The 11,635-nt window shown below is 40.9% G+C and overlaps 1 protein-coding gene across 1 annotated transcript; it reads left to right on the plus strand.

The window, feature by feature from the left end:
• Positions 1-4,679: 4,679 nt before the first annotated feature.
• Positions 4,680-11,435, plus strand: camkk1b (calcium/calmodulin-dependent protein kinase kinase 1, alpha b). The gene is made up of 17 exons (XM_067508828.1): positions 4,680-4,847; positions 6,059-6,369; positions 6,458-6,505; positions 6,593-6,646; positions 6,716-6,767; positions 6,871-7,004; positions 7,269-7,305; positions 7,396-7,417; positions 7,544-7,632; positions 7,873-8,072; positions 8,239-8,292; positions 8,389-8,462; positions 8,827-8,914; positions 9,026-9,154; positions 9,584-9,687; positions 10,794-10,844; positions 11,088-11,435. The coding sequence occupies exons 2-17, from the start codon at positions 6,115-6,117 to the stop codon at positions 11,167-11,169; spliced, it is 1,473 nt and encodes a 490-aa protein (XP_067364929.1). The 5' UTR covers positions 4,680-4,847; positions 6,059-6,114; the 3' UTR covers positions 11,170-11,435.
• The last annotated feature ends 200 nt before the right edge of the window (positions 11,436-11,635 follow it).

Raw genomic sequence — 11,635 nt, forward strand, 5'->3', positions numbered from 1 at the left:
ATTGTGTTGTGTAGGGGGTCCTGTTTTTGTTTTCGATAGCGCTGACTAGATTTGCAGATGCGCTTACAGTCTGTGCACTGCAGCTTCAGGATGGTCACACTCTGTAAAACACATATTACATCGATGTCTATAATTGTGGCGCAGGGGCGTCTTATTAGTGTGTAACAATATTTATAAATTTTGGATGATCCAAAAAAGGTCTTATTCAATATCAAATGGTAGTGGTCACTGTGTAAATAAAGCCATGCTGTCTGGGGGTGAGGTGTGTCATGAGGTGAAGCCACCATGATTATGATGGAATACTATGATTTTAAACCCCAGGCGTTTTCCAAACTTAGAAATATCTGTCACCTTATGGGGTTGCTGTCAAACCCCACATTCATATGTGTCTTTTTTGCAAATGCCAATCTTTCTTGTGGGCTCTGTGTGGGAAATAAATACTAGGCCAAACACTTTGAGAAGGACAAGTTGTTTGCAATGGTAGGATCTTTAGGTGTGAGGTTAAAACATGTTTTCTTCCTAATTATATCATCGTATGGGATGTTTCGAAACTTTTGACAAGCACCGCCACCTCCGTTTTTAATAAGAGCTAAGGTAACAGCAAATTTCAAGTCATCATCAGTGTGGAAATATTACTATAGTATATTAAGTATATCTTAATATTTTTGTTTTAGTCGTATTAATAACTTAGTGTCATATGTAACGTGTCATTATAGCTAAGAGAAGTGCACAGAACATAGCGTCACTAGAATATCGTACAAGCAATAGTAAAACTGAGCATAGTGAGTGTGTGCGTGTGAGACATAGTGAGTTGTTTTGCAGATGGCAGAGCAGGGGGCGGCTGAAGATCAGGAACCAGCCTCAACGTATATATCTCCAAATAAAGAAGAAAACGGTGAAAGAGACACTCACGGAGGAAGCTGCAGCACAGTAAAACAGACTGACTATATAACGTGGGGTCTAGGCAGAGTCAGATATCAGACTTCGTGACCTGACACTGTTGTTGCTAGGTGAAGAAACGCTCCGATTATATTTCAGCATCTGTTCATATTATTCATACTTAGATTAATTGTAACCAGGATTGAACTAATGAATCTTGAATCTTGAGAATAAAGTCGTTGTCCTTCTCATCTATTTTGGACAATTTGAACGTCACTCGCCAGTGAAGGACCTGTTAACACTACATTTAAAACAACTATCTACTGGTGAGTTTTGCAATGTGCAGTTTATCACATCTTTTAACATGTTTCTAATCCTATTTGCTACATCCTGCAGGCTGCTTAAATCAATATCATGCAAGTTCACATGCTGACGCAACTCCAAAGAAATAAATGTTGGAATGTTTATCTGGGTACCTGTCTGCATGCTAGGACCACAGAAGATCCCCCCAGACCCTCCTGACTGGGTGATATTTGCATCATCAGGGTTTGCTCTCTCTTACTGCATTACACACTACACACATCTTGACTGTCTGACCACCCAGTCCCTCCTGACTGGGTGGTATTTGATCCGTCAGGGTGTGCTCTCTCGTACTGCATTACACTCAGGCGTACTGTAACCATGGCATCCAGTGCTTTTTCATACTTCATACAAATTCATATATCTGGCTCTCTAAGACATCCCTCCTACTTCCCATGGAATAAACATGCAAAACATGTTTTATCAAGTCAGAAAATCTTAATAAATCCTGCTCTGATTGAACAGCCACTCCGTCACCCCAGTGATATCAGAGTCATTGCCCGTCGGCCTAGTAGGCATGTGTAACTCAGCATCTCTGGGTCATTCTGCTTTTGTAGCCGATGTATCTTAATCATCATCATCACTGACGGAATGGACACGTGCAATAGCCCCTTCGGGGATTTAATTTTTTTTTCTTGATGGTGCCATGGCCTTGACTGTTGATGAATACTTATTAGATCTACTCCCCTCTCCCCTTCTTTAACTCACTATATATCAGGGACAATATGTAAAGATGTGTCTAGATGTGTCACCTCTATGGTTGTCATCACAATGGTCAGAGCCAGCTATATCAACTGTCTGAACAGCCGCATCTGCCACCTCAGGTTTATACATGAGTCCCTACACCAACAAGTTTACCTGTTTGTCTAAAGACCCACCTCATCACTATCAACACGATTATAAACAACAGGTGTCAATACATTGCCAATCTCTTCCACCTGGTACTCACAGTCTGATGTCAAGTTTAGGAGATCGATGTGGTCGAAGAGGTCCGTTCCTAGATCATTGAACTCCGGGATTGTGAACGACGTGTAGATCATTAAAGTTTATTGTTGGTAATATATCTTTCTGTAGGGTTCCTGAAGAAAACAACGGTATTTATGAGCATTCATAAAAAACGTGTAAATCGGTTTATGAAATATGTACGGACATTTTTTATGCATGGAATGCTTCCACTGAAAAACCTAAAAACACTTCTCCTTTTAGCACTGGGCAATATGGCGCATGTTGGTGGCTTTCAGTTTTTAAAAAAAGACAATTATCAGATTTCTAACTATCTGTTACTTTTTTATTATTAACTAAGCTGGTCTATGTACTACAACATTCCTGACCTCATGCAATGGGGCATCTGTGACACGCAGTGCGATCCGTCTCTCTATGACGTCTTCAGCTAAAGACATAAAACAACACAGTATAAGTGTAAGAAAAATAACCAACCATGTTCTAAATAAGAGTAGTACTAAAGAGAGTAGCAGGAACTGGTTCATACACATCTGTCGTGATCACACATGCTAGTGCCTCATCTGTCAGGCATCCAAACTGACCACATCACATGCTTGCACGTTACATGCTTACACATGCGTGCACATGCCAGATTTATACTACTAACACATGGAGGGGGAGTTTGTCATGATCTGGCCCATACATTCACTTCCTGTCCTGGACTTTTATTTTGTACCCCTTTTCTCCACTTCCTGCCGCATCGGTTCCCCAAGACCTCAACCTTCCAGCCTTGCAACTCACTCCAACATCACCCCTGTAACCGACTCACCAGGAAGTACAGTATAGGACTTGGAACAACAACAGCAATATCCTGTGGTCGATCGGATCCTGGTAAGTCTCCAAGGGAAAATGGAGAGCTCCGGTTTGCTGTGCGGGGGCTCATCAAATGGAGGAGATTATAAGGTCCAGGTTTTGGCTATTGGACTGGGAGTGGATACCCCAAGTACTCCTTAGGGGCTTTCAGGGCAAAGTAAAGACAGGCACAACCTCCGCCCGACCAGGACGTCCCACCTGTTCACGTTTTGGATCCCAAGTTTGCTGACAACCATGCCCCTGATTTGAGGGACACCCCTGAGCCTGCCTTTGGTCCTGGGTCTAGTGATACTCTCTTTTCCCCCGTTCCTGTCTCAGAGTGGGCCACCGCCTCCGGTTCTGTTCCTGTTCATACAGTTCCTATCTTTGGGTCAACAGACGTCGCTACCAGTTCTGGTCCAGCTCCTGTATCTGTCTCCTCGCCTGGCCTCGACTCTGATCCTGTTCTGGCACCTGCCTTCTGGTCTGTCGACGCCCCAACTCTGATCCTGTCTCTGGGCCGGTGGATGCCGCCAACAGTTCTAATCCTCCTGTTCCCGTCTCCGGGCTGGTTAGTGCTGCTACCGGTTCTGATCCTGCTCCTGTTCTTGTCTCTGGGCCTGCGGGTGCCTCCACCGGTTCAGATCCTGCTTCGTTTTCTGTCTCCGGGTCTGCCAACGCTTCGCCGGCTCCTGAATCTGTTCCTTTTCCTGTATCCGGGCCGGTGATGCCTCGCCGGCTCCTGAATCTGTTCCTGACCCTGGGTTGGCTGACATCTTACCTGTTGCTGGTCCCAAGCTGGTTGCCACCCCTTTTATAGAGGTGGCCATTGCATACGGACACAAGCACACAGAAAGAGCCAGAGTGCGAGCAGTGGGAGGACAGGAAGTGGCAATGGTCCTCTTCATGATCTGAATACGCTAGAGACTTGTACTTGTATGAAGAGAAAGAGTGTTGGCTTTGGATCTAAATAGGGAAAGAGCTCAGTCGTGGTGAATCTAATTACAAATTAATAATGTGGTGGCAAATATATCATTAAAATTCCATCTCAGAACAACAAATCCAGACTGATGCTGCCAAGAACAATTTGAATCCTTTATGCGGTGTGTCTTTGTCGTAGGTCAAGTCATATCACAGGCAGGATCGGATAACGACGGAGAATATGGACCCCTGGGCACAGATGGATAAAAGGAAAGGAAAGTATGTCCCTTTGTTTCTCTATGTGATAGCTTTTCTCTTTGTGGCCATTGTAAGTCACTTTTGTGGCTATTTGGTCTATAAACAATGCTTTAAGAACTTCATACAGAAGCCCTGCATGGCCCAAGGGCCCCCTGATCCATTCGGCTCCTGAGCCTGCATCAGTTACCTCGCTGTGTAATTCCTCCTTGGTCATTGGTTGGGCATTATCACAAATCCACGGTGATTTGAAACCCCTATTTAATGTAAGGATTGTAGCACTGCGCATACTGTCTGCTGTACACAAAACACCTCTACTGACAGGATGAAATTTCCTCTTAAATTGATTAATGGACAAACGAGGTCTAACCCTGGATCTTTGGCCTACTTCCTGACGGTGCCCTGTCGGTGTGTGCCTTGTTTTGAAGTAAACACTGCCTACTGTTCATCTGACCACCTCAGGATAACTCTCCCTCAGCTATATGTAGCCTCAGTTAATCCTTAAGACATGCAGTACTGAAGTCCCTCCTCGTTTGTCAGTGAAAGTCCTGCACTGAGACACAAAGGAGCTTCCTAAGATCATCAGGACAATATGCACTTAGACTACAACTGCCGCCAGCACAGGACACCTCTGCTGTGTGAGTAAATCATTTACCTCATATTGTTTTTGCTCAGTGTTTTATTTGTGGGTTATTATTTAAAGGAGATTCACTGGCTTAGTTCTTTTTTAACACTTGTTTATGTTAGCCTACAGTTTGTGTAGATATTGCATATTGCAAAATGCATATAATAAAGAAGCTATATGCTACCGTGACAGTCATGTGTCTCTAACAATTGTGAATTAACTTGCCTGTAAGGATTCTACTTTCTTACATAAGAAGCTTTTCACTTCTCATGCTGTATTTAACGCAACACTGACTACTGCTCGGAAGAAGCTGGTGATGAGACTTGTAAACCAGTTATTTTTATTAATTTTTTATTTCAATTTAATTGTTATCTTGCCATTCATTAATGATCGTTTAGGATAACAGTTTTAAGCTTTGGTCTAAGTTTGGGGAGGCAGGAGACCCCCACACTGAATAAAAAAAAAAATTATCAGAAAACGGTTCTGATCCAATGCAGTTGTTTTTCCACATCCTGCTGATCTCAATTTTCAGGTCCTTGTAATTTCTGATCGTTTTAGTTTCTTTTAACATGCAAACATGATTTAAACATGCAGGTTTTCTCTCTTTTGTCATGCAGAATAATATCCAGACATATGTTACTATTTGAACTTCCCAAGAGATGGTTGTGCTGTTGATGTTGAAGCCTTTTTTAGTTTTAATATTATTATTGATAGTTTTTTATTGGTTCTTTTGGTTTTTATTAAACCCAACAGTACAGAGTCATTGTTAATCTTACTAGCACCTGCTTTGTAACACCCACAGCCTTAGACACAATATTATTACTTATTACTTACTTATTTACTTAAAGCACCATCTTTAGTGTTGTTTGAAAAGCCAATACAAGAAATTTAAAAATACATCACATTTGTTACCTGACTGTAGTAGCACTTTCCAAGGCCATTAATGACAAACTCCATTATATTAAAGTTAGTAATGTATTAAAGACTAATTATTTTCCGATTAGAGGTGTTAGAAAATTCAACCTAGAAGTACAAAAATAGCAAATATTGGTTTGTTTTGTTAAAATACTGCAATTTTGTAATTGACTCTAAAGCTTAGTCTGTATTTATTTATTTTTTTAAAATTTAACCTAAAACAAACAACAAAAAAAAGGTATTTTAATCATGTTATTATCCTCAGAAACCCGCCCGTGTAATTCCAGGTCTCTCCATTTCTGCTTTAAGTGCAGTAATGCAGCTGGATGTTCACAGTGGTCAGCTGTGAGTAAGGACTATCCACTATGAGCGCCACAGCTGCCTGCAGGTCAGAGCAGGACTCAGAGCACCACAGCGAACTGGCCGACTTGATGGCAGCCATGAATGAGGCCACCAACCGCATGACTCCGCCTAATGGCTACAGGTCCAATGGTCTAAGGACCACCAGCTCTCACAGGGCTCAAATCTCAGGCAGGAAGATGTCTCTGCAGGAAAGAGGGAGCCGCATGGCCCGACAACCAACCATTGAGACCAAGCGTGTGTCTATTACAGGCATTGATGTGAGGAGCCCCTGAACTGACAACTGTAATTCAGGTGTTATTGAATGAGGTTCTGCAAGTCTCTGACTGGAATCTTCCTTTTCTGTAGGACTGTGTCCAGCTCAACCAGTATAAGCTGAAGAAAGAGCTTGGGAAGGTGATTATTAAAACATGTAACCACCCAGTGATTCAGACGACCCAGAAATGAATTCAGCTATTGACTCTTGTTGTTCTCACACCCCAGGGATCATATGGAGTGGTGAAGTTAGCTTACAATGAAGATTCTGAAGAGTACTACGTAAGTTAAAACATGTTAACGCGATTGTGTGTTTGTCCAATCACTGTAAGCTCTTTCTTATTCGTCCAGGCAATGAAAGTAGTTTCAAAGAAGAAGCTTATGAGGCAGTGTGGATTTTTGCGTGAGTGCACCTCTACAATTGAGAATCATCTGAATATCTAACAGTGGGTTTTTGTCATTCCTATTTTGATATTATAAATATATCATTAAACGTGTGCTTTCAGGTCGTCTGCCTACTCAAGGATCAAACTCGCCGCAGGATCCATTTCCCAAAGCTGTGTTGCCTCTGGAAAGAGTTTACAGGGAGATTGCCATCCTAAAGAAACTGGACCATCATAATGTCGTTAAATTGGTGGAGGTTAGTAACAAAAGTAATAAAATTCCTCGACGGCTGGGTCAGTCTGACAGGGTGTGTATCCTATTTATTTGTTTGGGAGATGCTTTTATCCAAAGCAAAATCTAAGTCAAGGAGAAAGCATCAAAGAAAAGTGCTTTCAGAAGCTACATTTCTGTTTCATGAGATGAAAGTCCAAGAAAGAACAGACGTTTTTTGTACATAGGAAGGTGCAGAAGAGTCGAATATTTCGAATATTATCTGCTGCTGTATTAATGTGTCTTGCAGGTGCTTGATGATCCTGATGAAGACGGACTTCATATGGGTAGAGTGTCATTTATCCTTAAGCAATAAGTATTTAAAATCAGAATATTTCATGGAATAAAACATTAAATTCAGATTATTTCTCCTCAAGTCTTCGAATTGATGACAAAAGGGTACGTTTTTGTGAATACGTGGATTCTATCAAAATTGTAGTGGTTTCGATTCGGGAGTACTGCCATGGGGTACACTATAAATACTGGATTGACTTACTACTTTTGCTTTTATCCACCTCCCATCAGCCCGGTGATGGATGTGCCTACAGATGACCCTTTCACAGAGGATAAGGCTCGCTTTTACTTCAGAGACGTTGTCCTGGGAATAGAGTACTGTAAGCATAATACAGCCCAATACTGCATTTCACATATATGTGCAATAAATGATTAATAAATGCTCAATGTTGATAAAGTGTACAAGGCATGATAGAAAATAAAAATGTCTTCATGAACTTTTTTTTCTTTTTGAAAAGAAACTTGACTAATCTTCTACATTGCAACAGTGCACCACAATTCCTTCTACTTGTTCTGGTACACAGCTGATATTTCTTACTTTAAACCCACTTATTGTCCAGTACACTACCACAAGATCATCCACAGAGACATAAAACCCTCCAACCTGCTGCTGGGGGACGACGGCCATGTCAAGATTGCAGACTTTGGTGTGAGTAATGAGTTTGAGGGGGCGGATGCCCTCCTGTCGAGCACAGTAGGTACTCCGGCCTTCATGGCCCCCGAGATGATGACGGACCAGGAGCAGAGCTTCAGCGGCAAGGTGAGTCAAATAGTCTGCTGCTCAGTTGGATAAAAGTCAGAGAAATCACATTTGTTTCATAATATTATAACTCTAACTGTGAATAATGATTAGAAATGTTGTCCAAACACCTACTGAGAGTTTTTGATTAATGACACATCTGATGATTAGTGTGTTTGTTTACCAGGCATTAGATGTGTGGGCGATGGGAGTCACACTGTACTGTTTTGTTTTTGGGAAGGTAAGAATGTTCACGGTAAAATGCATACGGAATAAAAAGTAGGCCAACATTTAATTTGAAGATGTGAATCATTTCACTTTGTTTTTCCTGGTCTAGTGCCCTTTTTATGATGAGTACATTGTGTCTCTGCACAGCAAGATCAAAAACAAACCTGTGGAGTTTCCAGAAAAGTAAGCAACCACTCAAACACACTTAAATTGTAGCACAGGTAATAATAATGACTAGTTACACTATGTAAGGGGATACATCTAGTTACAACACGTTATTATTATGGGTTCAATCTTTGAAAGGCAAACATTGGTTGGAAAACTTTCTAAATTTGGCTGAAAATTGTCTTCTCAAACCTGATAAAGCACAGGTGGAATTAGTACCATTAATGGTGGCACTATGCAAAGCATGGAACAAGTAAAAATGGCTGCAGCCTGTTTGACCATTATAGTCCACATTTTGGAGGAGTACTGTTTGTACCCAGGTTGTGCAATACTGCCAAAACACATTTATTAACTCACAAGACACTTTGCTTTTCTTTTACAGGCCACTGATAAGTGAGGACTTGAGGGAGCTCATCGAACAGATGCTGGATAAAAACCCTGAATCAAGAATCACACTCACTGAAATTAAGGTCACACAAAAACAGCCTTATTCCATCTGATTGTTATACAAAGACCACATGGTCATGACCAACCTGCCTTCTTTTTTCATAATGGGGCTGCTTCAATGTGTGCTGTTACAGCTACATTCCTGGGTGACAGAGAATGGCTTGAATCCCCTCCCTCTGGAGGAGGAGCACTGCACTGCAGTGGAGGTCACCGAGGAGGAGGTGCAGAACAGTGTCAAGCTCATCCCCAGTCTTTCCACTGTGGTGAGTCAAACACAGCACCTTCTCTGGTAACTATTCAACACTTTAAAGACCACAATGGACTCAGTCCTTTAATTCCAATTTTACTTTTATTTCTTAATACTGATTTTTTTGTAAGTATTCTCTTTAATTCTGTTTTCCTCTGTGGTGTTAAAACATTAGATATAAGCTTTTATATTATAAACTGGGCTAAACCTGATCACAGCTTTTAAATCTCAACCATTTACTTCTACAGGCAGTACAAATACAGACATTAAAAGACAAGAAGGCTTTACATGGGGCATCACTGTGCCTTTTTAAAGTTGTGAAATAGTACTGTTTATAAGACAAGATAGGTGAAGGGACATGAATAACTACAAAAAAAATAACACTATGTACATTTTATACCATTTTGATTTGTATTGAGACGACTCGCTCTGATGTGGCTTTCAGATTCTGGTGAAGTCTATGCTGAGGAAGCGATCTTTCAGTAATCCCTTTGAGTGTCAGGGCAGACGGGCAGAGAGGTCCATGTCTGCCCCTGAAGGTCTTCTTACGTAAGTAGCCTACTCTGCAAATCCTGTCCGCTCTGCTCTGCCAAACTGCCTGCACAGTGATTAGGTCTCTAACAAAACAAAGCAGTGAGCAGATGCCTGGCTAAAAATACATCTGATATTGTCCAATGAAATACTGGCCAATTCTTCTTTTGTATTTGATTTGTTTTCCTCCTGAAATGATTCAGCAGATAAAAGGATTTTTCCTCTCCTGATAAGCTAAATGGAAGCCCGTGCAGCAGAAAAAATAAATGGCTCTGCTGCTTTTGTTTTCCATTAACAGTCCTGTCTGTGAGGGGCAACTGGTGCAGCTAATTACTCCTTCATGTAAAGAGATATGAAGCTGCAGGTACATCCTCCTCCACACTTGCAGAGTCACCACCACCACCACGAAACTGTATCCTCCCACACAGTGAAATCTGTGGGGATCGGACAGGCTCTCCAATCGACATATGCAATCTGCCAATGGTGAATCCTTAAAGAAGAGGAGGATGGATTTTTACTTGAGCACTTAAATAACAAGAGAGGTTTAAATTGAATGCTATAGTAAGCTTGAAGATTAGTATTATGTTTGGCATTGTGTTTCAGGGATTATAGACCGGCCTTTTTAAAATTAGCTCATTGTTGTGAGGATTATGATCATAATTTATGTTTGTTTACTGCAAACAACGATCACCTACTGTAACCTCAGCCCTGTTTGTCCTTTATAAAATACAAAACACAGATTACAGATTGCATTGTAAAATAGCTACATTTAAAATGGTAAAAAAAAATCGAATCTTTAAAGCTGACCTGTAATGGTGAGGCTCTTTGTGAGAGTCTTTGTTTTCAGGTTTTCAAGCTTAAATGGAATAAACAAATAATCCATGTGGGGCTGCTTTAATGAAAAAAAAAAATTCCTAAAGAAAGTGTTCATCAAAGTGTTTATGTTAAGATAAGATAACTGGATCCTGGCTGTACGTTCTCTGTACAAACCTGCGGTGGAATGGGATGATTTTTTCATCTGATTACATTAAAATACATCAACGTTTGTTTTCCACACTTCCCTGTCTCCTCTAAACTGATAGGGGTTAAATTCTGGCCTCTTACATCACATCTCTGTCTTGCAGTGGTTCTTTGGGCTTATCGAGGTCTTCATCTCCGCAGCATCCTTCCTTGAGGTAAATTGTCTAAAAGCAGTGAAGTTGAGCTCATACTCAGCACAGCTCATCTGCTGTTTGTTGGGCCTTAACAGGATTTAAGACGGGCAAGACAACACAAAGCTCTCAACGCTGATCTGCGCCGGAAATAAATGGACACACACAGGGTTGTTGTTGAGGGCTTTGTGTTGGCCTTCACTATTTTCCTCTTAAAGGTGGAAGTGGACAAAAAGTGATGCATGATGTAGCGTTTGTCACCCACAGGAAATTCAGCAACGAGGGGAGCAGAGATGGAGAGTTGGAAGACTTGTACGAAGTGGATACACTTACAGAGTGCACCGATTAAACTGACACATGCATGTTTTGGACCTGTCTTTGTGTTTCTCCACTTTTTTCTTTGGCTAAATGCTTGCTGTCTTTATATACTTGCAATTATTTTCTCACGTCATTGTATAATACTGGGATATTTCTGTTTAACAATGAATATTAAAAAACTTAACGATGAATCAGATTATTCTGTCCACTCGGCTTCTTCACTGTACTTGTCAATATGTCAATGTATATATACTTTACATAGAAAATATTTTTACATTTTCCTACTGCTGTTGGAAATAAAGGTTCTACTTTTAAAGTGATTGCAGAAAGTCCTTGATGTTTTGTGAAAATACTTCGATCTCATGCAACACTTTGATAGTTGTGTTGTGGTAGCCTTGTCACAGGAGTTCTCTCTTTGTACTGTCCGTGGATTCTTGGTTACTTATTCACCAATGTCCTTCAACTTTCGTTTCACATATAATAAAAGTAATGGTAGT

The sequence above is a fragment of the Channa argus genome, chromosome 6, assembly GCF_033026475.1.
Source record: "Channa argus isolate prfri chromosome 6, Channa argus male v1.0, whole genome shotgun sequence".
In the NCBI taxonomy this organism is placed as follows: domain Eukaryota; kingdom Metazoa; phylum Chordata; class Actinopteri; order Anabantiformes; family Channidae; genus Channa; species Channa argus.

What these genes read in the sequence shown, in the direction of transcription:
- camkk1b (XM_067508828.1), top strand. Translation starts at nt 6,115, where the DNA reads ATGAGCGCCACAGCTGCCTGCAGGTCAGAGCAGGACTCAGAGCACCAC. An exon ending in TGAAGAAAGAGCTTGGGAAG is followed by an intron (nt 6,506 to 6,592) that starts GTGATTATTAAA and finishes CTCACACCCCAG; the next exon opens with GGATCATATGGAGTGGTGAA. An exon ending in GCCCCTGAAGGTCTTCTTAC is followed by an intron (nt 9,688 to 10,793) that starts GTAAGTAGCCTA and finishes TCTGTCTTGCAG; the next exon opens with TGGTTCTTTGGGCTTATCGA.